Genomic DNA, 25494 nt, shown 5'->3' on the forward strand with positions numbered 1-25494 from the left:
CATTACTCACAAGCAGGTGACCTTATTGAAAGGTGGAATGGCTTACTGAGGACTCAGTTACAGTGCCAATTGGGAGCAAACAGCTTGCTAGGATAGGATTCAGTCTCATAGGATGCAGTTTATGCTTTAAGTCACAGACCATAATGTGGTGCTGTGTCCACCAAGCCCAGAATACATGGGTCCAGGAATTAAGGGGTAGGAGTGCGAGTGGCTCCTCTCACTATTACACCTAATAACAGACTTCCCGAATCTTTGCTGTCCATTGTAGAAGTTTTGAGCTGGACTGGTTTGGAGATATTAGTTACCAAGGGCGGAATGCTTCCACCCGGGACTACACAAATGTTTCCACTGAACTGGAGGTTGAGAGTGCCACCTGAACATTTGGTCTCCGTGTGCCACTGAACAAATTGGCATAAGGAGGGGTTAGTCTACTAACTAGAGTGATGGATCCTGATTATCAAGGAGAAATTAGTTTGCTGCCACACATTGGAGGCAAGGAAGACTTTGTGTCAAACAAAAAAAAATTCGGAGCTAGGTAAGGAGAGACTGAATTCGAGGGGACTACTGCAATAGGAGGAGGGGGACTATTGCCATAGGGAGAAGCTTCTGACCATGAGATCTGCAAGTGTCTCAAAGGTCAGACAGCAAAGGCTTTTCTTTTATAGGAAGGAGTAAGTGAGGCTAGAAAGAACCAGGTGTGGGGAGTGGGATGAGCACGCGGCATAATTGGAACGGTGATCAAGGCATGTCTTTCTTTGTGGTCAGCCAGTTTTGGGAGAGATTGTTAAGGAGGGGCCATTCTGCATTCTGATGCTTGCTCAGCCTGAGAGTGAGTCAAATTTCAGGGACCTGTGGTGAGAGGAAAAGCTGGACTGAAGTTTCATCAAGTCAAGTTAGCTGGTATTATGTCCAGATTGGTTAATGAGAACAAATGATTCAGTTCAATTGATGAGGCAAAGAACGGGAATTTGCAGGGTCTGTCTGGCCTTGTCATAGGCGAACAAGGGGGTCATGCACAAGTCTTACCTAAGTCATATGGAGAAAGGAGATTCTCTGCAATGAGCCATTTCCTGGAACAGGAAAGGGTAGGGGGATTTCTCTCTTTTTCTCCAGCTTTATTGAGATGAAATTGACAGATAACATTGTGTAAATTTAAGGCGTGCAATGTGTTGATGTGATACACATACATTACAGAATGATTACCATCATAGCCTTAGCTGACACCTCTACCCTGTCACATAATTACCATTTCTTTTTTGTGGTGAGAACATTTAAGATCTCCTCTCTTAGCAACTTTCAGGTATATAATACAGCATTATTAGCATTATTAGCTATAATCACCACGCTGTACATTAGATCCCCAGAACTCATAACTGGAAGTTGGTACACTTTGACCAATATGTCCCCATTTCCTCCACTCACCAGCCTCTGGTACCCACCATCTCTCTAGTTTTTTCTCCCTCTTCCACTTGCAAGGATCATTGTGATTACATTGGGCCTACTCAGATAATCCAGGGTAATGTCCCATTTTAAGGTCAGATGATTAGCAGCCTTAATTCCATCTGCACCCTTAATTCCCCTTTGTCATGTATCATAACATATTCACAGGTTCTGGGGGTTAGGATGTGGACATCTTTGAGGGGGGCCGTTTACTCTACTGCCCACACTCAGGGTATCAAGTCTCCTGGGAATTGGGTTTCACTCATTCAAAGGACAAATACATCTTTTGGTGGGGACACAGGCTTGTCATTCTGGGAATGCAAGAGAGGGTCTATCCTGATGGTTGGATGATGGGAGGAGATGTGGCAGTAGGGGTTTTTTCCTGCATGTTTTATGTCTGTAGTCACCTCTGTCCTGGGGCCAGCCTTTCTCTTGTTAAACGTTGTTCAGCAGGAATGGCATCATTCACGCCCTGACCAGCTACTCAAGTACATGGTGTTGGCTCTTGTGGGGATGGACTGGGAGAGGAATCCAGCTTTGCTATGAAAGAGTAATCAGTGTAGATGAGCACAAAGTGTGGTTTCAAAATTTCAAATGACCTCAATGCATTTGTATTTATCCAAGAACCTGTTGACATACTTAATGAGACCATTATATGGTTTGTAGATGTCATCGGACATGTGATAAGGCATGTGGTAATACAGGCTTACCTCACAGATATTGTGGGTTCACTTCCTGGCCACCGCAATAAAGGGAATATCTCAATAAAGCGAGTCACATGAATTTTTTGGCTTCCCAATGCATATAAGAGTAAAGTTTATACCATGCTTTAGTCTATTAAGTGTGCAATAGCATTACGTCTAAAGAAACACTTTATTGCTAAACTATGCTAGCCATCATCTAAGCCTTCAGCGAGTCATACTCTATTTGCTGGTGGAGGGTCTTGTACAAAACACAATATCAGCGAAGTGCAATAAAGTGAAGCACAATAAACGAGGTATGCCTGTACAAAGAGATGATTCCCAGTGGGGAAAGATAATGATCAGTGTGTGTTTCCTTCATATTGGTTACCCGTCATGAAGATGACTATGCTGGGGTAGGTGAGGAAGTATGTCATATCTGGGTAGGAAAGTACAGTTACATGTCTATTCAACAGTGGCTTTTTAGATTAAATTAGTTTCTAAAAGATATAGTAAAAGAGAGATTTTCCAAGACTTAACTTGCATATTTGTCCTGCAGAATATTTCGAGGTTCATGGTAGATAAGTTGGTACAGATTTGGTAAACCAACCAGCAATGAATAACATTATATTAATGTCTTAAGAATTTCACAAAGGTATGAGAGAACTGTAAAATCTCTTAATATGGTCTCAGTATAGACATGGCTGCCACCTTTATTTCTTCATGTTGGATTTGTTTCACTAGGATGCCATTTTGGAGGGTGTGAGTAAGGAGTGTCACTTACTCCCCTCCCATACACATGATTATCTTATCTTTAGCATAAGTAACAGTCTCCCTGGATACAAGAGACCATTAATCAGCATATCCTCTCACACTAATTAAATGTAAGTGAGCAATCTAAAGATGCCTGGCCAGCGCTTTAGTGATCACATAGCTTGAGGAGGAGGTTGGTCACTGTTCTTGATGGCCCACTTCATCTTTAGGGGGCAGTTTTAGATTCTGCTTTAGCGCCACTGTGTATTGAAATATAAGAATGAGGCATTCCATATGGTATGCCATTGCTAGGCCCATTCCTTCACGTGAGATGCCTCCTTTTCCACATGTCTGCATTCTGTGACGCTTTCAAGGCTCAGCTCAGTCGCCATGTCTGTCTTTAAGTCTTTAACCCTTCTCTAATCAACCCGACCACAGCAATCGCCCTTCTCTGAAATTGTGTCCCTCTCAATGTCTAGTTGCTTTCTTTGGCACTGCAGGATTTCATCAGTTATATTTTCATACATGCATCATAGACTCAAAAGATTATTAGTTGACTGAGTTGATTGATTATAGTCTGGTCTAGGCTAGTAGCCCTGGGAATGAATGAAAGGGAAATACAGATGATTGATTGGACATACGGGGGTTGAGGGAGAGGGTAGAGTTAGAGTTGACGCTATTATTTCAAGGTTGGTAGCCCCACTGACAGAAATAGATCAAGTTCTCTGTTCTCAGCTAGATTATCCACCTTTTGTCTGCCAGTATAGATGAAGTATTCAATTAATCCCTGTTGAGGTTAACTTAATTCACTTCAACTGGAAACTTCTCTCTATCTCTTTGGTATTTGTCCAAAGTCTCAGTGTAGTGCTCTTTATGCCCTTCTTCCATGTTTGGGCTTGCCTGGTAAGGTGTTGCACGGAATGGCGTCCATTCAAGGCTGCCACTCCGTGCTCCCTATACTCTGCATGTATCCTACATGGATAAATTGTCTTCACAACCACATCCTGCCTTACTCAACCACACTGCCCCAACTTCCTCTGTCCCGCCTCCTATCCTTGTGTTCATTTGTGCCCTAGGCTAAAATTTGGGAGAGAAAGGCATCTGACCCCATGAACACTCGAGTATTGTATCTATCCTGGGCTTTTATAGTTGGATAATATGTAAATGTATGTATGTAATATGCTATAGTTGGATAATATGTAAATGAATCGGTATGGCTGTGTTCCAATAATATTTTATTTACAAAAACAGACAGTGGGCCATGTTGAGCCCAAGACCACAGTATGATAAATTCTAGTCTACAGTCTTACTTTTTGGCATTGCCAGTATCTCTCAAATTATAACACAAAAGCAGTGGCCATTTCCCTTTCATGTCTCTCTCTCTCTGATCTATCTATCTATCATCTATCTATCTTGCATTTCTGTGGCAGGAATTTTTCAGATGTGCAGAAAAGGCAAGGAAGTAGGTATTTCCATTGAGAACCTTGGTCGTGAATGTTATATGTGCTACCATTGCAGAGAGAACTGCAGAGGTGCCTTACAAAGGCATCAGGGGTTGGTGACTCATAGAAGTAGAATTAGAGAAGGGAAATTAGGAGCGTCTGTCAGATGAAAATACTCCATTCTCTGAAACCTGCTGATTTTATGCAGTAAGTTTTATGCTGCAAAAGTGGTTTAAAACAATTAGAGTTCTTGCAATAATGCAACTGAATAGATAGCTGCTTGAGAGTTTTATTAAGCATCCTGAGGAACAATTTCCTTAGGAAGTGGGGTTTTGTGCTCTTTTCCCTTAATATTGTCCATTGAAATTTTATTCCTAAGAATCCTTTGCTTATCTTGTCATGATTTAGGATTATAACACAAAATACAGGATGCTTTAACAAAACTGACTGTTTTGCTTACACTTTTCTCAGGCACACTGAGTTTGTGGACTTACATAACACATGTGATGTTTAGTTTTATGTGTCAACTTGGGTGGGCTGTAGTCCTCATTTATTTAATCAAACATTAATCTAGGTGTTGCTGTGAAGGTATTTTGTAGATGTGGCTAACATCTACAATCAGTTGCCTTTAAGTAAAGGAGGTTACCTTGATAATGTGGTGGGCCTCATCCAATCAGTTGAAAGCCTTAAGAGAAAATCTGAGGTTTCCCAAAAAAGAAATTTTGCCTCAAGACTGCAGCAGTTTCCAGCATGCCAATTTGCCCTGTAGATTTCAGACTCAAGACTGCAACACTGACTCCTGCCTGAGTTTCCAGTCAACCAGATTGCCATACAGAATTCAGACTTGCCAGCCACACCCAGCTCGCATGAGCCAATTTCTTAAAATAAATCTCTCTATACATAAATATATGCATATATGTAATATGTGTATGCATATGTGTGTATATATATATTTACTCACATATATAACATATATAACACTAAGTTTGAAAGAGTAGTCTGTCTAGGGGCTGGCCCCGTGGCCGAGTGGTTAAGTTCGCGCGCTCCGCTGCAGGCGGCCCAGTGTTTCGTCGGTTCGAATCCTGGGCGCGGACATGGCACTGCTCGTCAGACCACGCTGAGGCAGCGTCCCACATGCCACAACTAGAGGAACCCACAACGAAGAATACGCAACTATGTACCGGGGGCTTTGGGGAGAAAAAGGAAAAAAAAAATAAATAAAATCTTTAAAAAAAAAAAAAAAAAAAAAAAGAGTAGTCTGTCTAGGGGTAATCTCAGGTATGAAATGTTCAGATTTTCTTTGAGCGTAGTACCTGGTTTATTTCTGACACAGGTGAATCTCAGGACAGTTGTAGATTCTGGGATGAGGGGGAGGGTGTTGGGCATGGGGCTAGAACGCCACCTTGCAGGCAGGGAAGGGCTCGTCTTGCATGGACACGGTGCTGTTGCTGCTCAGCACTGTGATGCCCAGCGCCTGGTGCCAGATGTGAGTCTCCCTGTACCACTCACACATCGCCACTGAATCAAAGTGGTGATCAACGTCACCTGAAGGTCACGGTCCTGCTACTGATTGCCTGCCACTCAAACTTTCAGGGCAGAAAACAATCCATTCTGCTAGGTTAAAGAAATGTACTTTTCTAAGACTTCTCTTCTGAAATATTTTTACTAGGCAGGGTCAACACGGGGAGCAGAAGTATAACCAGGTTGATAGAGGATGAATGTAGACACTGGAGTGTTACGTTCTGGCCCAAGGCCCCTGTCATTGATATGCATGAACCTGTCTGAAGGGCAGTCATCCCATAAAACCATCTAGTGGTCCTGAGTGTTATGCACATAGCAGATGAAGCATGAAAACAAGGGGTGCTTGCTTGGTGTCTTAGCCATCTCTTGCCAAAGGTTGCACCAGCAACTGGAGTATTATGGTTCTCCATCCAGCCTTCTTTGCACTGCTCTACATCAAAAAGCAACACTAAATATAATCAAAACAAAGAATCTCGCACTACAATCTTTGGATTTAATTGGAATATTAGTGCTGGAATAGCTCACATACTCAGCCTTTATATCAGTCTGTGTCCAGTCAGGAGATACAAACTACATAGAAGTTTAAAACAAAGAATTATTAACCTATGATACAGGTAACTATAGGATATGAGTAAAATCTACATTGTAATCTACAGTGTATTCTAGGGCTGAGGGAGAGTATCCAAGAAAGGACGAATGTGGAAAGGGGCCCTGATCTCCAGGGCTAGCGTTCAGATCTTGTTGAAAATGTAGTTGCAGCCTACTGGATGGCAGAGAATTTTGCTAGTTGGCCTGAGCCAGACATGGTCTGCAGTCACTAGGCAAGCAGGAAGCAACCATCTGGAGTGCAGTCAAGATGCAGACAAGCCTCAGCTAGTGTATGGATGCACAGGCACGCAGAGGGAGTGGGCTCCCCAGTGGTAATCCCCCAGGGCACAAGCAGACCTACCACCAACGGCCAGGCACTCAGTCATGCAGAGGAACTGAGGGCGCTGCTGTGACAGGAGGCCTGGAGTGTGTGGACTCCCGTCAGGAGGGCTGGGCATTAGAAGAGCTGTGGAATACAAGCCTGGGAAGGGTACATGATCAAAGGGAGTCAGGGCACTGGTGCAGGCTAGAGCCCTAGAGTTCATGGGGTCCAGGTTGAGAAGGCAGCAGGGAAGTCATTGCCAGGCCAGGAGGGAGCTGTCAGGTCACCAGGGCCCACACATCCTAGTTTTGAGGCTGGGTTAGTGCACCACCAGATATTCTCACGATCACAGCTCACATTGCTAACCCCTCTCCACAAGTGGAAACAGCAGGAGAGCCCCTTCCACTTGCAATGTACCTCTCACACCTTCTACTGAGAAAGCTCAACATGTTCTTACTGTAAAGGAGAAATGCCCAAAGGAATTCTGTCCATTATCACAGAGCATGTGTTGAAGGGTGAATTTGGAGCTGAGAGGCAATAGATCGATAACTGGAACCACCCATCCCTTTGGTTACTCAGCTTCCATATGCACCCTTCTACATACATTTGCACTCCCTTACAGCAGCAAAACTCCATATTCCTACCTAAAAGATACACCAGTCCTTTTACCCATTATCACTGTTCCCCCAAGTTAGATGACTCAGAGTTCGAAGCTTAATTAATTATTCCTCAAATTCAGGCAGGCACCAATTGGATATTCTGTTACCTAAAGACTAAATTGTAAAGTTCACCTCCAATAACTTGTGCATAAACTAAAAAATAGAAATCAGGGTAGAGGAAAAGAATGGTGAGTATATACAAATAGACACACAAATATAATAAATGTAGAGAAAATATGCAAAGCGACTAGAGCCCTTGTTTCTGGAATTGGTCTCAAGGTCCTAGTTCTTCAATTATCAATTACAATTTTCCCTCACCCTCGGCTAAAACCTCAGATGCTTTGGATTCTTTACCTGGTAGGGTGACCAAAACCATTCCCCAAAGGTCTGAGTCCTGAATCATCCTGCTTTTTTGTTCTCATGATAGTTTTCCATTAACTTTTACTATTGTGTGGTAGGCAGAGAAAGGGCCCCACAAAAATGTCCACATCCTAACCCTTAGAACCTGTGAATTTATTCTTACAAGACAGATGGGAATAAAGGCTGCAAATCAACTGATCTGAAAAATAGGGAGATTATCCTGGATTATTTGGCTAGGCCAAGTCTCACTATGGTTCTTGAAAGTGAAAGAGGAAGGCAGAAGACGGAGAACCAAATATGGCAATGTGAGGACTCAGCCCGACATTGCTGGATTGGAAGGTGGAGGGATGAAGCTATGAGCCAAGGAATGTGGGCAGCCTCTAGAAGCTGGGAAAGGCAAGGAGACAGAGTCCCCTTCAAACATCCAGAAGGATTGTAACCCTGCCAAAATCTTTTTTTTTTTTTTTTTTTTTTGGTGAGGAAGATTGTCCCTGAGTTAACATCTGTAACAATCTTCCTCTACTTTGTATGTGGGATGCTGTAAAGGCTTGATGAGCAGTGTGTAGGTCCACACCTGGGACTGGAACCTGCAAACCCCGGGCTGCCAAAGCAGAGCATGCGAACTTAACTACTACACCACTGGGCCAGCCCCTCAACATCTTGATTTTAGCCCAGTGATACCCATCTCAGACTCCTGACCTCCAGAACTATAAGATAATAAATTTGTGTTGTTTTAAGCCATTAAGTTTGTGGTAATTTGTTACGAAAGCAATAGAAAACTAATACACTGAGTGTCAAAGAAAGTTTTCATATCCATGGATTACCTGGAAACCTGATCTGTAAATTAGAGAGCCAATTAAAATCCATAATAAATAACAGCCACTGAGTCACTGAAAAATTCTTTTAATCTTTAATTTGAAATAACAATATAACAGGGTAGATGGTATACAGCTACTCATTATGCACTCAGAATTCCTTCTGACAGGGCAATGATCAATTCCACCCCACCCATCTGTCCAGGAGGACAGATCCTCCGTCCAGGATACCCCAAACACCTTCTTCACCTTTTGATTTGCCCTGCATTTGGAAGTGCTACATGCTGAAGAGCAGCATACTCAGGATGTATAATACTCTATAAGTCACACTCAAAATTTTTAAATGTTCTAAAACTACCGGCATCCTCGTTCTCCTTTCAAAACAAAATAACTTTTCCCACACTCTTAATAAAACTCTTGCTTCGATGCCCGTGTAACTGGACTTAGATTTAACTATTCTAGAGAAGACAAGAGGCTGAAATTGGGAAAGCAAATTGTCATTCCAGTCCTCTAAATGTCACTCCAGCCTTATCCTCCAATCTCTCCAGCGGCTGAAGTACTACAAAAGTTAAACAAATCTCTCATTATTGTGTGTGCAACACTTTCTTCCATGAGAGTGATTAATTCAATCTAGGAAACTCCCCATTATCTCCCTTAGCAATCTTCAGGTCCCATTCAGACCTCCTTCTAGATGCACTGTTTTCTAAATATAATTCCCAAACTTGGCAGTCTGCTTTTCCCCTTAGAGGGCATTTTCTAACTTCCCACACCACTAAATTTCGGTTTACCCCTTTAAAGGCCTCTGGGATTAAGAGCATCAATAAGCTCTTGGATTAATACAGCTGTACTAAGACCATACCCCATAAACAAGGGGGAACACCCATATTTGCAAAGGTGGGACCAAAAATTCAATCCCTCTCTGTGATGGGAGAAAGCCTCTTAGTACAAGTCATTTGTTTATAACAAAGGTACAACACGTTACAGATTCACTGCCTCGAAGGCAGGAAGAGGCTACATTACAGAGACGGCATGTGCTTACCATCAGAATTACTAAATTCCTGAATAATACTGAGTCCCTAAAAAATACATCTAGGAACCAGGAGACTTTTACCCAGAAGGAGATCACATCCAGGTGCAAGTTTTTTTGACACTGTATCAAATCAATAACAAGTATGACTTTCAAATTGTACAAGTCCACTTTAAAGTATGTATTGTTTACTACTATGCTGTAAGGCACAGAAAAATAAAAGAAATCTGGAATTAGTCTTGTAATGCTGAATGCAAAAGATTGTTCACGGCTTCAGATAAAGTTCTGGTAATCAATGTTCCTTTGAGACAATGCCAGTGTCCCTCTGAGAAGATCAAAATGGCACAGTGGGCTCAGATCACCAGGAACAGCTTGTGGCATGTGAACAGGGAAAATAGGTCAATTTCTTGAAGGCAAATCAATTCCATTCTCAAGGTTTAAGCTTGAGGGTATATGCTCCTTTGGCACTAAGGAAAAGAGAGAGTATGGCAAACAATTTGGAGATTTGACCCAGCATTTAGTCTCGTCTCTATACGCCCAAGAGGATTCATGAGTTACTAGCTTCATTTACTGTTTATTGGCAGGACCCCAGCAACCATTTTTTTATTGCCAGGACCTCAGCAAATGGCTGTGGTTTTTTTTCTTTCTTGGGCTAGGACTCCAGAAATTATTTTTTTCCATCAAATTGCCGAGTATGATCAGCAGAAGAGTGATTTTGTGTGTGTGTGATTTGACTTGAATAAGTTTACAAAGGAAAGGCATCCATGAATATAAGCAGCAAAAAATGCAATCAAATCCCTTTACATAATATAAACAATTCAAATGTACAACAGCAAAATACACCAAAATACTCTATATACTAGTCGTGGCTCTCTGACCTTTTCAAGCATCAGAATCTCCATCAAGTTGCTGCGCCCCGTCCAGAGTTTCTGAATTGTGGGTCTGTGATCTAAGAATTTTTTTATTCCTAACAAGTTCCTCCATACTCCTGATGCTGCACTTAAAAGCCACTGCATTAGAATAAGGAAAGCACAATGATAGCCTAATAGGGGAAAATTAATGCTTATCAGCTGGGACTATGGGATTGAGGTATCTGTATCAGGGTTAGAATGGAGATTTCTCCATAAGTGTTTCTGCTTGAACTTTGCCCCTGGATGCTAACTGCCTCTTCATCATTGGCTAGATGGAAGTTATCCTTCCATGGAGGAAGTGGTAGCCAGTGAGGCAGTCAAGCAGATCTGTGCAGCCAGGAGTCTGTTCTTCTTATTCCCCCTGAGGGGTCTCCCCTGCCTTTGCGTTACTAGACCGGAACTTCTCTTCCCTTCCCAACAGCTCTTCAAAGATCTCATTGTGCATGTAAAAGAAGATGTACCCTGTGCAAAGCCTAGCCTCCTGCATCAGAGCCTCTTGGATACTTGATACCTGCAGATCATTGTAAGTGAACCAGACTTGTCTCTCAAAGTCATAGGCATCGCTGATATAATGGCCTGAATTTGGGGTCTGCCCGAGATGGCTGACCACACCAATGAGTTGATAGGCATGTCTGTCTCTGATCTCGGCATTTCTTTTTGGTTTCTTGGCTTTGGTTTCTGTCTTCTCCTTATCTAAAACGTCTTTGTTTCCAGGGTTTTTATTGGAACCCAATGCACCTAGGGAACTCACATTGGCCTCCTGGAGAGTTACTTCTGTAGGTCTTCTAAGCTTCTCCGTGTGCCACTGGGCATCTGGCTCTGGAAGGCTTTCAAGCAGTGCCTGCCGAAGGGCTTGTTCATAGATTCTCATCCTTTTACACTGCTGGATCTGTTTAGCCACTTTTGGGTATCCTTCTGGAATTCTGGCTTTTTTATCTTCAGAAAAATCTTTAGTAGTCTCGGTGGCACTCTCAAAATCTACAAACATACGGGTTTTCTCATATTTCTTTAGTTTAAGATGTTCAAGCACTTCCTGAGGATGAACACGTGTATCTGGACCACTGTGAGATTTGCCTTCCCCTTCATGGGTCAGAGAAAAGGAGGTGTCTTCCAGACCCATCATTAAGCTAGCTGCTAACAGCTCTTTTTCAATGATTGTTCCATGCCCCGAGTTTAACAATTTGGACTCTATTATATTCAGTTTAGAATATTTTCCCAGGTCTTTTTGCTGCTGTTCTCTGCTTGTTCCTTTATTGAGAATTTGGTATTTTTGTGGTTCAGACTCTTTGCCTGATCCAGCATGTGGAGTCAGGGAAGACTTGGATTCCAAGGTCAACTTCGTTGAAGCTGTCAATGAACTGATGGCTTCAGAATGTATCTTTTGAAAGATTTTTAAGATTTGGAGATCCCTAATATGTGCATTCTTGTTCAAGGGAAGAGGTGGTTTGGTACTTTCATTGCAATGAGAAGACAATTTCAAATATTTGGAAATAATGATTTCCTGGTCATCCTTCCTTAATGAGCAAAACTCATTAAAGCTATAGCGTTTCAGATGAATAATAAGGACCCTGGGTAGCCTACTGAATTTGTGCACTGCAACAGACCTCCTGTGCTTACACTTCTCACATTTATACTCAAGCTCTTCCACTCCAAAGAAAAGATCAAAAGTAGATTGAATAGATAAAGGAACTGCTTTTGGTCCCTGGGGAAGGTTGACAGAGAGATAATTATTCACTTCTGTCCTGAGAACAACTCTACCACAGGCTTTACAAATAATAGAGCGCAGCAACTCGAACTCAAAATTCGTGACGACAGGACAAACGAGCACTTCGGTGGCAGCACTGCTAGCAAAAACCTGTTGAGGTGAGTTTTCTTCCTCAGATTCACTTCTAGCCTTCCAAATAGTGTTTATTCTTCCTATGTTCTCTTTCATCTGATCTAAACAGTGACCTAAAAACTCATGAGCATCATTCTGTATGTTGCCAGAGAATATCTTTGCAACTGCTGAAATGATCTTTTTAATACTCATAAGTAACTTCTCCTTGATTTTTATGTTATAAATATCTTTCAAAACAAGCAGCTGTGCCAAGCACATGCTAAGAACATCAAGGGGAATTTTACTCCATGGGAAACCCTGATTGAGTAAATCATCAGCAAATGATGGAATCGAAAATAGGGACTGTAAAACTGCATTCATGTAACAGGTGTTTCCCAAATTGGGAAGGCCTTCCCATACTTTTTCTGGGTAAATTTCGAAGCTCATCTTGAGTTTCTGCCACTCTGGCTCATCCTCACTATACTTTGGTTCCAAAAGAAATGCCAAATACATTTTCTGATACAGAATTCGGGGAAGACTAGTGCCATCTATGTAGGGGTTTCCAGTGAAATTGCTCTTGAGTGAAAATCCACATTTCTTATTCTCTCGCGACTCTTTTAACCTCAATTTTTTCTTCTCATTGTGGCTTACATACCTCAAGAGACTTGTCTTGGATTTCTTGTTTCCGATGGAGTTACTCTGTTTTGGGATGTCCTCATTCGTCTCTGAAGCAGACGATAGTTTCCTTTTCCCTTTCTCACATCGATTTTCTAATAACTCTTCGCAGGTACGTGTTGGTAATTTTGATGTAAACAAAGGCATCTTCTGGAGGTCAGGTATTCCAGTTCCTTCTCCTGTCTCATAAGATCCACTACTTGACTTCTTACACACTTTGTGAAATGAAGTTTTGTTAATTTCCTTCTGTATTGTCCTGCTAGCAAAGACACCCCCAACCCTATCAGGTCTCATGGGTAGTTCATTATTTTTACGGAAACTCTCCAGGAACATCTTCAACTCTTTACCATCTCTCAAGGATAATTTTTCAATAAATAAGAAGTCATCATTTTGGAAAATTAAATTCAGCTGATTTTCGTTTTCTCCATAGGATCTAAAGACCACATTTTTAATATTAACTAGCTGAAAAGTTGTATATTCTCCAGTGTTAAAAGAGACCACCAGAATAACTTTCTTCTTGTCTTCCACTGTTCGAATGTATGCTTCTTTCGTCTTAGACATCCTAATATTCCCACTCCATATTTGGGCAAAGCCATGTACAATTAGAGGAGCCATGCTTTCTTTACAAATAAAATACACGAATTATTGACAATCTTGAAGTTTCGCTTTGTTTTGCAAGTTCACCTGTAGAGACAACACCAAAGAAATGGTTCTTTAGTTCTCTATACAGAATGATCCTGTTTCTAATGTTGGTTTTATTCCAGAGCCTCTTCCGGTTCTAGATATCCACCTCTTTAGTGATAAACCCAATACCCTTCAAGAGCTGTCCATGGTTGAATGAGGCAACCAAGGCAAGGGTGCTACTGGAAAACATCAAGAAAACTTATTTAGGTTATCAGAAAAATGCCTGGACAGAACTCATACTCTACTCCCATACCCTAAATCTCCTTTCCACTGCAATACTAGATTCCATTCTGATTAATTGCCCTACTTCAACCGAAATCATTAAATGTTTGACTTTCAACACATAGCCAAAGAGCATAATGAACAGTGTGTCTCAAGTGTATGCATATAATATGCTAATCCTACTGTCATAGAATGACCCCACCGGGCAACCACAATAAATGAATAAGAAAGTGAGAGGCACTACCTGGCCCTCGACCCAATTAATAGATGAATAGCTCTTGATGTCCAGAAATCTAGAAGACTTCATACTCAGGCCACTAAAAGTAGATTGATCTACCTCATTCCACATCTAGTTATGGTCCTTTCTTTCATGCGGCACTAGTGGAGGCCCTCACATTCTACCCCATGTGGGGGCCTAAACTACCACTGTGTAAAGTATGTCCCAAAGAACTGGCTACCTCCAGCTCCAACAAGCCAAGATTACGTGGTATGTTCTAAGCAACCCCATTCTTATTATAAGTGCAGGGTAATTGAAAATTTAAAGCCATGCTGAGCTAGACCACAAAAAACTTATCACAATTCTGAAAGTTGGTTAAAATGACGACTGAGACTCAGTTCAAGATTGTGTTTACTATGCTTTACTATTGAACAAGCAAACACACAGCATAAAGAATTTACAAGAAACAGGATATGACGAGTGGAGTTTCCTGTTGGTTCTAGTGCTGGCTTCACAGTTCCTATGGAGGCATGCTCAAAGTTTCAAGGTCAGTATAATCCATGCAGAGTGAAGAATGCCCCAGGTTCAAAATGGAAGAAACCAATGGCCTGGCGCCCTTTTGGCCATTATACCAGAGGTAAAACCAAGTCAGCATTCAAGGGTCTATTATTAACATATATAAATTTCTTATTAAGTCCCAATTAACCAATTTCTACTTTCTGTTTTTTAATGCATCATCATATGGTCTATAGAAAAACTGGTTATTGTCAACGTGGGTGAATTATGTACTAAACAACACCATCTCTAGGATCTTTAGTCCTGCTTCCCTCATACCTGCAAGTATGTTTTTATTCACCTGTCTAAAATAGAATCACCGGTAGATTCCCTGGGTCAGCCAGACTGAGGAGAACTGTCATGAGGCCTTACAGTAAATCTGGGCCATCAACATAGGCAACGGGAAAATCACATGCAATACCTTCTAGCAGGCCTTGGGTCTTATGCTCTCTTTCCCAGAAAATACTATCTGAACACCTTCAGTACATACCTAGCCATCTATAGACAAGTACAAGGCATTTTCGGCTAATTACAGGACTGGACAAATGAGCATGAGATGTTTGTGTTCCAGATTACATGGAATTCAGATGGTAAAGGAACCATTTTTATAATCACGGTCTAGCACTGTCCTTTCTCAGATTGGCTAGAATTGCTTCCACATTCTCCTCCAATTGATTACATTTTACAGCTAACATGAAGTACCTGATATTTACCTCCCACAAGCTAAATTAGGTCTGGTCATTTCTGGCTTGAGAACTTCACCGCCATCCATTCTGAACTTCAGTCCAAGGACTCCCAAACAAGTTCTGAGGTTTTTGCAAACACATAATTCATGAAGACATCTTAGCACCTTTTAATTAGCCTCACAAAGCGATAAATCTGTAACCCCAATTCTTTACATGTTAATACTTCCAAGTACACAGTGTGCTTCACGACAAGCCAGATGCCTCTGGAGATTCTGCTCAGTATCCTGCGAGGTCTCTAACATCGCTCTAGCAGAAAGTAAGTAAAAGGAGACAGTAAGACAGCAAATCCGATGATGTAGGGAAGGAGAAGATCCCACCAGGTTATGAGGAATAGCACCAGGACAGTGCACTGAGATCACCACAGTCTATAGGTAAGAATTCAAGGCAGAACTGAAAACTTAACCTACCGCTAAGTGTTCCAACAATATGACAGAGAAGATCAACCAAAAAAGCCCCACATGGGCAACTCTGCTTGTCATCCTATATCAACTACAAATGGTTGAAAAATACAGAATCTCCAGCCAAATGTCCCACCTTTCCAAAAACATCTTGAACATCCTATGTGAGCACTCACGAAACTTGTGCTAACGTGTTCAAGGCAAGGACAAACTCTTGAGTGCCAAGTAAGCAAAGGAACCATTCCCAAAGTCCTAACTGCTCTAAGATGACATTAAAATGGGTTTCAGATACACTGCTACTCCCTAACAACCAAGATATCATGCTGTTGGTAATGAATATTTCTCCCTAAAATAGAATGGCTCCTTCCAATGGCCAACAGCATAAGCCCATTGGTATTGAGCACTGTACAAATATGTTCAAAAAGACAATGTTTAGTGATCTTCCTGACAAATATTTACCATTAAGCCAAGCCTAAACCTTAGACTATGGTATCAGAGATCAATGCCCCCGCCACCTGCTTCTTTCATACTTAGCCCTCCAAAGGATACACCAGTGACTCCAAAGAAGTTATATTAGTGACTAGCATCCCACTGACACCATGGTTAACTCTAGAGCACCTGGCTCACTGACAAAAGTACGTGTAAGAATAACAATTCCCTGCCCATCATTTATAGCTTAGATTGGCTCCTGCAGCCAGTTCTGGCCACAGGGCCCACACAACCTGAGCTGTCTCCCTGTACTCAAAACCAGCGGTGAAGATTCAGATGTACTTAATCACTCAAAATTAAAACTTTCTGAATAACTCTGTAGTGGACCAATCTGAATTAATGAACAGCTTACCACTTAGCACTACTACAAATGTTTGTATCAGAAAGCATGTGTCCAAGAACTGACTGCAAGTTATGTTTTCTCCTACGCAGTTAAATATTCTTCCTGAATCTTGTTGTCTATGTTATTATCTTGCTCAGCAAGCTCTACCTTTATGGCTAACACTAAAGAAAAATTGTGCTCAGTTCCTCTCCAAATTATCAAAACCTCAAAATTGGTGGAGCATAAATTCAGATTTTTGTTTTATCAAGTATTTTATCTATCAACCTATGTTCAGTAAAGTAGAGAGTGCACCTACCCATATACAAAAGTGTGTATGCATCCTAGCAAGAGAATAATCCTATTTATCATGGTGGAAACAGGCCATAAAAACATTCAAGCACAATAGCAAATTCAAGTCATCTGGAATATTTATAGTTCACTGTCCTATTGTAGATGCTAAGTAACAGTTCAAACTATTTCCTCTCCACAAAAAAAGACAGTCTTAATTGTTCCTATTTCAACCACTTGAGAGAACCTACAACCCCAGAACCACTTCCAGTCTGCATTCAAAAATCGTACAATCCCAGCTGATCCGTAATTATCAAAAATTGTTCGGGCCAGCCCAGTGGCATAGGAGTTAAGTTCACACGCTCTGCTTTGGTGGCATGGAGTTCATGGGTTCAGATCCTGGATGCCGACCTATACACCACTCTTCAAACCATGCTCTGGTGGCGTCCTATACACAAAATAGAGGAAGACTGGCACAGATGTTAGCTCAGGGGCAATCTTCCTCACCAACAAAAATAAAGTCCCTTCTTTCTGATGATGGCTGAAAATCTAAGACCCTCATAGCATTTCTACTCTCTGCCCTCAAAACACAGTTGAGACATGTGTTTCCAAAACAATGTCTACATTCATCATTCCTTCTTCACAGTTCAACCTGTTTACATTTCATTCCAGAACAAAGGAGACTTCCTTTAGCCCGCTGAGAATGAAAAGTGAAGATCAAGAACCATGTTGCTAATGCACAGCTGAGAACCATTTTGCTGATGCACAGCTGAAAGGTCTAACCACTGCTCACTTTCCTAGCACACCTTAAGCTTAAGCCCCCTTCTTGATCTACTTCATCACTCAAAGGTTTTTAGGGCTACCTTTGATTGCTCGTTTTTAGAAGATTTTAAACTAGAACGTATCAGTTCTCTAAGACTCTGCTGAAGAACACTATGTGACTATTCTATACAGCAGCCCAAAGTAAAGCTGAGCAGTAGTGACATACCCCCCGTGCCACTCCCACATCAGATTCGAAACATATGGATGACAACCATATTCCAAAGTTATGAACGCCAAAACGCTTTTCTCTCATTTTACCCACAAATTCAGTTCATTAAATTTGATGGATCACCTACTAGTGCAACACACCGGCCTAGCCGCTGATCTCAAAGCATAGCCAGAACCATAAAGTTGCACTACTGCTGTCCGATTTGGACACATGACCTATGATGTCAAGAAGTCGGCTATAAGGTTAAGAAACTCCTGGTAGAAATATCTGCTTCCTTGTTAATTTACTAATTCACTTCACACTGATCTCCTTGGTCACTGAATATTTGCTAAGCATCTGCTCTATGCTGCGTATAATGATTTCCTGAGTGTCTTCTCCATGCATATTGCAGCCAGTGCTCTCAGGGGCACAAAGGATGTGAGCATTTAGACTCTAAATGTCACTGTGTAAACATCACAATTGAAAAGTGTCTTGATTCCAGTAGGGACAAGTATCTGGGAAAATATCTTTTCACCATCATTTTCTGGAGCTTGACACATACCCAGGGTGGGAGCAGGGTTTTGTAAAAGAAAGGAATTCCCGGAGTGACATTGCTCGGGCCCTACCTAACCTCATCCTTTGCAGAGCAAAGAAGAAACTGGCCCTTGGGAAGAATGCCTGCAACTGAGCACCCAGAAGCCCAGGTTACTAATTCTATATTAAGATAATTTAATGAGGACTTGTGAGGCTTTTGGAGTATTTGCCCACTGCATCCTATAGTTATTTTTCCGACCATTCATGCTTTCATTATTTTAAGAGCAAGAAAAACTTGAAAACCAATGAGAATACACCTTTCAAATTGGAATATGCATTTCTCATTCCCACAGCATTCAGTCCACCCCCAAGGGAGAAAATTTGGAGGTAGTTGCGGCTTGGAGGCAGATGAATAAACCCTAGAAGGCCCATCAGGCTCATGATACTGACCGTGAGACAGTAACATCTCTGTCAGATCCCTTCCACTGACATCTGATTACAACTGTGATCACCTACATAAACTCAAATATGTGTTTCATTGAATAGGCGAGGGTCAAGGTACAGAAGGTGGTTTAGTACAGGTGGTAAATTTTAATTATCACTTTATTCCACAACTTCTTATATTTGAAAACATGTGGAGTGAGAGAACAAAGACATACCTATCATATGAATAGAAATCCTGCTCAGTTATCCAAGTAAGCCTCACTGGATAGAAATGATGAAGGACCCATGCGGTAGTGTGCTGGCCCCTTAGGCAGTAAGTAGAGAAGACAGGGCCAGATAATTACCATAGAAGTTTCCAGTAATTTCTAGGTATTTCCAATAATCTCAAGCAAGAGCTCTGAAAGACCATATAACTTCAACTCACATTTATTTTGAACTAAACACAGCAGAGTGACCTTGGATAAGCCAATTCCACTATCAGGACCCATTAAACTAACTGGAAAATGATCACCTAAGCTTCCTTGGAGCACGCTATTCTATGAGGCTATGATTCTAAGTAGAACATACTTAATAAGCACATTGGATTTCCCAAGACAATCCAAGTAAAAGATATTTTCTCCATCAATTAGATGATGTGCACTGAATCTGTGCTTAGAAACTATGGCGACCATACAAAAAATATCAGAGGGTGAGTAGGTGAATATGCTGAGTTTGGCAAATGGGAAGAGGGAATTCTCAAAACCCAACAAGCATTCATCCATCCATTCACTCCTTAAACAAATATGTATGGCATAGCAGCAAGTACTGTATTAAGCTCTAGGTGTAGATCAATGAAAAGAAGAAAAAAATCCGTGCTCTAATTCTAGCAGGGGGATAGAAAATATATACACATAAAATATATGGAATACCAGATGGTGGTAAAGATAACGTAAAGTTAGGGGGACAGTGTGTGCCAGCGGGGGTGGGGATGTGCTTGCTGCCTTATGTAGAGTGGCCTGGGAAGACTTGACTGATAATGATCGCGTTATGTAGCAGAGTCTTGAAGGAAGTAAGGGAGTAAACAGATAGATAGATGCTGGGTGCTCCAGGTAGGAGGGGGAATAAACAAAAAGGCCCTCAGGTAGGAGTGTGGTTGGCATGTTAGAAACAGAAAGCAGGCCAGTGTGGCTGGAGAACGGTGAAGAAATCTGAAGAGGAAGAGGTGTGAAAGTTTTGTAAAAGAGCTGGAGAGTGAATGGACTGGTCACCTTGCTGAGCAGCACAAAGGGCTGACTTAAGGCTGGTGGTCACTAATTTACAGCGAGACCAATCAGCATATTTGTGTTTTCCTCCAGCTATATTCAGCCGCCCAGCTGCCGTGGTGCAGATGTGTAACAAGCAGAGCCTTGAATTTAACTTTGATTGAGATTTTGCCATTCATAAATAACCAAGTAAGAAGAGAAAGGCAGCCAAAAGGGTAGAGAAGGGAGTGATTATAAATGTGGACCAGAAAGGGTGAAACGGGGACAGAGAACAGAAACATAGGCCTAAATCTCATGAAATATTGGGGGGCGGAGTAGAAGCATCAGGGGACCAGGAGTTCAGCTCTCATTTCAGTAGCTGTAATTCTGCCCCCTGCTTCTAAGCAGCTGTCAACCGCTTGTAGACTTCCTTCTCCTATTCTCCTCCCGCCTTCCTTTCTGTTCTTCTATTCATTCTCACCCTGGCGCCAAAGCTGGAAGTAGCTAACGGGAACGGGGGTGGAGAGTTGAATATTAGGGGTGTGTGGACAGGGTTAGAGGCAGGCATGATCAGATGGGAGAGGGGGAAGGGAAACTATCCCCTGTCTTTCTTCATCCTCCCAAGTCTGGGTCAAAGGTCAACACATCAAGAGGCACATTGCCTCTAGGGCATTAGCAATTAAATCCTGTCATTATGTTTGGTCCCAGCTTCAGTGCCCATGGCTTTTCAAAATGATTGGATCAGGGCAGATTCTGCTTCTTTCTCTGGTTTAAAGGTGCATTTCTGCACTCAGCAAATGTCCGAGTCATTGTATAGCAAAGCAATGCCATTATTTTGCCTCTTGACATACACTGCATATAAATCTCTCCATAGGAGGCCCTGACCAAAATGGGAAGAAATCTCTAGACTAGCAAATTGTTCCCAAGAACTAGTCAAGCTTTGAACCTTTTCTGAGAGACAGATTTGGCAGAGCATTTTTTTGTTTTTCATTCTTTTAAAATGCTTATGTTAGTGCTATTAATAAGACATAGCTGATGAGGAAAACAAAGTGCAGATTATTTTCCAAAAGTTAAATATGATTTCATTAAGAAAGAGTGCTCTTTCATGAGAAAGTGCATACTTGTTACATTGAAATCATGATAAATGAGGCTTTCTGGAAATTAATTTCTTTTCTCCTATTGCAACCCTCCTAGTATTTTGCAGACCTTTCTGCTAAGTATTGCTATTCATTTGTTTACTCACTTACTAACCAACATATTTGTTGATAACTAGTCAACTGTGGGCATCGACTATGGACAAGATCTGACGATGAAGCAATAAAATACTCCTGACCTCAGGTAGGTTGTTAGACAAATATACAAAAAAATGGCGGCACAAGGGAAAACATCTCAAGTAACATAAGTAAAATTCAGTTAGTGCTACCTAAGGGTCCATGTGCTTCCTGCCATCTCAGCTTCTTGTAGCATTTCCCCTCTGCCTGAAATTCCCTGGTAATCTCCCCACTTTTGTCTTACTTCTACCCTTCCTTTTTAAAACCCTGTCTGAATTTCACCTCATTCAGAAGATTGCCAGGCCTGATTTTTCCCACCTCAGCAGTCATTTTTTGTAAGACTGTCGCTTAGCCTTTGCTACCTTGCACTGCTGCTTCACATGACCCAACCACAAAGTTAATAGATATCAGAGAACCATGAGTTTGTTTTCAGTCTGTGTGGAGTGCAAGTTTCCTTTGCCGAGGGAAATCATAAAGTTGGATGAGTAGGAGCCCTTTAAGGGTTGGGACCAAAGAATTCTAACTTCCCTTAAGAAAACAGTGTCCAAAACTTTAAAATAAGGGCTGGCAAGGCAGGAAGGGCTGAAATTAAATGGGTTGGAACTGTTACTGGAACATCAAGCTGACTAAGACATGAAGACCAAGTTAAATGAGACAGGAGACTGAACAGGTGAAGACTACTATCTATCAAATTTCAAACGCATACCACTTTAACGAAGCAATTCTAGGTTTTGCCCTATAGATATAATCGCAAAGCTGTGTAAATCTTTGGGACAATCAGCATGTTTTACTTACAGAATTTTTAAAATGACCTATAAAATGAGACTTTTTCCTCTTGCAATATTGGCAAAGGAGCAAAATCAGTAACAAGAACCACATTATACAAAAATTGCTACAAATGTGAAGAATATCAATAGTTATCAAAGATTATTTGAAGTAAGGAAATTCATTAATAGGGAGCACATTCATTAATAGGTAGAGGCATGTCCCCCACTCCTATGTCCAAGTCAAGTGTGGGGTGGGGACTAGGATTGGGGAATTGTTTCCAAAAGAAGTATGTGATGGCATCCCACACCCTGGCCGCATACTCACTGAGCCGTCAAAATGTTTAAGTCCAAACTCATGCACTAGAGTGTGAGAGTCGTGGGAAGACCTGGCACGTTTACTCTGGAGGTGGATGGAGGGCCGGAGACTGGTGCCTGACTCAAAGTGAGAAGTCATGATAGGGAATGAAGCGGCCCCTATGACAGGGCAAGAGAAGGCAATAGTGAAGCAAGCTCCTCTCCCTCCATTTGGAGAGGAACTGGTGCAAGATTCGATGTACTAAGTAGAAGATAACCGGACTATACCTCACGAGGAAAATCATCCCAAAGGAACTGTTTGCCAGAAAAAGGTGACACTCTAAGAAAGAGGCTCTTGGATACAGTGCAGCAGAGTAGGAAATAAGGGGAAAATCACAAAAAATTAGCTGGATCCCCTGGTACTTTCCTGTACAGCAATGTCCCTGTCCCACAAAAGCTTTGAAGAGATACTTTCAGGATACTAATGGAGTGGGTTCCACTACTGTGGATCAATCAGGGATGTTTATGGTGTCACATGACACAAGGGGGCGCTATAGCATTCTCCTTTCCAAGGTGAGGAGGGCAATTCAACGCATCTTCAGCTTGGTTAAGGACACATGTGACACAGTCAGGCCTAGTAAGAATATGAGGGAATGTTACATAGCCACTTTTTGGGAAAATGAACTTGAAAACGTATTAAATGCCACAAGTACTGGAATGAAAATGCCTCATAATGCCTTCAAAACACCAATCTGTCATATCTGAAGAATCAGTTCCCTAAACAGGAGACATGCAAAGTTGCCTTAATCTGTTCATTTTTAAAAGACTTGTCCCGAAATATCCTTAAGAATGGATTCTCAAAACCTGTCATACCTATAACCCCTAAAAAAGTGATTTTCATTCATCTCCCTACTTAAGTGGTCCCCCATTCTGCATATCAGATCTTTTTCCTCTTTGCTCCCACTAAAACAAAGTGTGTGTGTGTGAGAGAGAGAGAGACAGAGAGAGAGAGAGAACGAGCACTCTCCAAAATCAAAGAAAGTCCATGTTTCCACATTTATCTGAAGCTTTGCAGCTCCTGCTTCTGGAGTCTCTAACCAACTGTTTGACAGAAACAAGGCCTCTGCTCTCAGCTCAATCATCTTGGAAGAAAAAGGAACTCGCAAAACTCAAATGAGAAAATGAGCAGCTGCTCTGGACTCGCATCCTGGAACAGAGTCCCTAAGAGTCCAACGAACCACCTCCCCCTTCCCTTCCCTACTGATATTTTAGGGATGTTTATATGGTGCTAATCAGGCCATCCCGCAAAGTAAAGAAGGCAGAGAGCTAAATGGCTCTTTGCCAAGTTCTGAACGACATTTATAAAAAGGCAGACAAGGAAACATGCAACCATGCTTCAGAGGGCCCAGGATCCTTCATAAATAGGGTGTTGAACCTCACCCAACGACTCTGCTTCCATTTTCTCTCCACAGGACTATGCCAGAATGGGAAAGTCTTTACTTGCCCTGAGTGAACCCTCAAAGAAGAAAGCCATGACTAGCCAAGCCTTGAGCCTTGAGCATGAAACACTAGGTTACCACTCAAACTCGCTAAACTTATGACCAATGATCAGAGCCTAGCTCAAATGTTACCTCCTTCATGAATTTGCCCATCATTCTCCCAACCTAGCGGTATCTCTCTTCTCTCAATTCTTGCTTCTTATCTCTGTGAACTTTAAAACACATAAGCACCTGGAGAGCAGCAGGGCACATGTATTCCCCCAGTACATAGGTGCTCCAAACCCAAATCATGTACCCCACACATCTTACTCTCTACATTAACATGAGTCTCTTATTCCACTATTTTCATCAATATCACTTTACTATTTGAAAAGACTCTTGCCCAGGAAGATACAAGTTGCAAATAGCTTTTCTGTTCATTTCAGCAGTTGTTCGATAGAAAGCATCAACTGATAGTTTATACCTTAAGACTTTTTGAACCTCTTGCCTCCAAATCCCTGTTTTGCTGTGCCCGCCTATTCTATTTTCTTTCTGCATCTTCTCCCCAAATCCTCCCAGTACATAATTGCATATTTTAGTTGTGGGTCCTTCTAATTGTGGCATGTGGGATGCCGCCTCAGCATGACCTGACAAGCGGTGCCTTGTCTGCGCCCAGGATTCGAACCGGTGAAACCCTGGGGCGCTGAAGCGGAGCGCGTGAACTTAACCACTCGGCCGCAGGGCCAGCCTCTGTGCCCACCTATTCTAAACCATTATATAATGACTTTTACCCAATCCTGATCAAGTTCCCCCTCCCATTAGGACAGCCTTCCTCTCCCAAAACACTATTAGACTGTCAATTTGGAGTTCTCCCTTACAGGGGTAAGCAATAAACTCAGCTAAGCTTTTTCCTGGCAACAAGTTGCTCTGGTGATATTTTGGGGAGCCAGTCTTCAACATGCCCATTTGATAAATGTCAAATCAAGTAATTAATTCCTGGGGTAAAATGATGGGTTGGTTTGGATTTGGCAGGCAAAGGGTAATGATTTGGCAGGCATAGGGTAACTGTAAAAAGAGTTCTTCCTTGGGGGCTGACTTTGAAACCACCGAAAGGGATTTGGATTTGATTGTTCTTATATCCCTATCTTTATAATTACACCTTTATGGGTTTTACTCTTCCATGCCTTTGACTGGACACATGAGAACATATGCGATAGAGCCCACATACCCTAGAGCAGGGGCCAGTTTAAAGCCAACACTACAGTGGAACGGTTGCTCTTTTTTCTTTAGAGTCTACTTGTTTCTGCTTGATAAGCAAAATATCTTTGGAATTTAGGGAACCACCCACGCTTACTTCTCTGAGGAGCTGCTGGGTACCTTGTGCAGGCTTCTGCTGGATGTGTCACTCACCATATAGGTATAGAGAATGAAAGAAAGAAAGAAAAATAGATTCATGACAGCAGGTTGATCAATAATACATTGATTTAGTCAGTGCCTCCTGACGAAGGTCAGAATTCACGAGAATTTCCTTAGGAACTTGCAGTTTTCTCACTGAAAGGGACCGTGAGTTGTACTGGGCATTTTCT

At 41.8% G+C, this 25494-nt stretch overlaps 1 protein-coding gene across 3 annotated transcripts in view; it reads right to left on the minus strand.

Annotated features, from left to right (window-relative positions):
* Positions 1-8660: 8660 nt before the first annotated feature.
* USP26 (ubiquitin specific peptidase 26) overlaps positions 8661-25494 on the minus strand; it is a 53220-nt gene continuing 36386 nt past the window's right edge. For 2 of the 3 annotated variants that reach the window (XM_070256653.1, XM_023633212.2), the window contains one exon: positions 8661-13693. In XM_070256653.1, coding sequence (XP_070112754.1) covers positions 10871-13624 — 2754 coding nt within the window. In that variant the 5' untranslated portion in view covers positions 13625-13693 and the 3' untranslated portion in view covers positions 8661-10870. 3 annotated transcript variants of the gene reach the window in all.

Source organism: Equus caballus, chromosome X, assembly GCF_041296265.1.
Source record: "Equus caballus isolate H_3958 breed thoroughbred chromosome X, TB-T2T, whole genome shotgun sequence".
In the NCBI taxonomy this organism is placed as follows: domain Eukaryota; kingdom Metazoa; phylum Chordata; class Mammalia; order Perissodactyla; family Equidae; genus Equus; species Equus caballus.